Below are 491 nucleotides of genomic sequence, written 5' to 3' on the forward strand. Positions count from 1 at the left end.
GGGGGAGGAGGAGGAGGGCCCGGTCCCTGCCCCTCTCACGCCTTGCTCGGCCTCTCCAGGTGATCAACGCCGTCAACTGCAGCCTCTTTTCTGCCGTCCGGGAGGATTTCAAGGCCCTGAAGCCACATCTGTGGGACGCTGTGGATGAGGAGATCTGTCTGTCCGAGTGTGATATCTACAGGTACCAGTGCCAGCAGCGGGTGGGCACCTTGAGGTGACCTTCTGGGCCCTCGAAGGTGACCTTCTGGTGCAGTCGCCTGGGAGGAGGAACCGCCAGAGCTTCGTGCCAGCCCCTTCCATGGCCCGGAACTCTTGCCCTCCTGCCAAATCCAGCCAGGGGACATGGCGGGGGTCCTGCCACCCACACATGGGTTCCCATCACCCAGCACCGGTTCCAGTTGCCCACCCAGCCTGGCCACCAGTCCCGCTAGCGCTGTGGCTGTCTCTCAGGACAGCATCTCCCTCCTGGCAGCCCTCCGCTCACCCTCAGC

At 64.4% G+C, this 491-nt stretch overlaps 1 protein-coding gene across 1 annotated transcript in view; it reads left to right on the forward strand.

Moving 5' to 3' along the window:
• Positions 1 to 200, forward strand: part of MAF1 (MAF1 homolog (S. cerevisiae)) — a gene marked incomplete at both ends in the record, with an annotated part of 2,168 nt that extends 1,968 nt beyond the window's left edge. Inside the window, one exon of the mRNA XM_010138468.1 lies at positions 60 to 200. Coding sequence (XP_010136770.1) covers positions 60 to 200 — 141 coding nt within the window. The remainder of the gene's footprint in view (positions 1 to 59) is intronic.
• Positions 201 to 491: the final 291 nt, after the last annotated feature.

Source organism: Buceros rhinoceros, unplaced genomic scaffold (assembly GCF_000710305.1).
Source record: "Buceros rhinoceros silvestris isolate BGI_N320 unplaced genomic scaffold, ASM71030v1 scaffold15626, whole genome shotgun sequence".
Classification (NCBI taxonomy): domain Eukaryota; kingdom Metazoa; phylum Chordata; class Aves; order Bucerotiformes; family Bucerotidae; genus Buceros; species Buceros rhinoceros.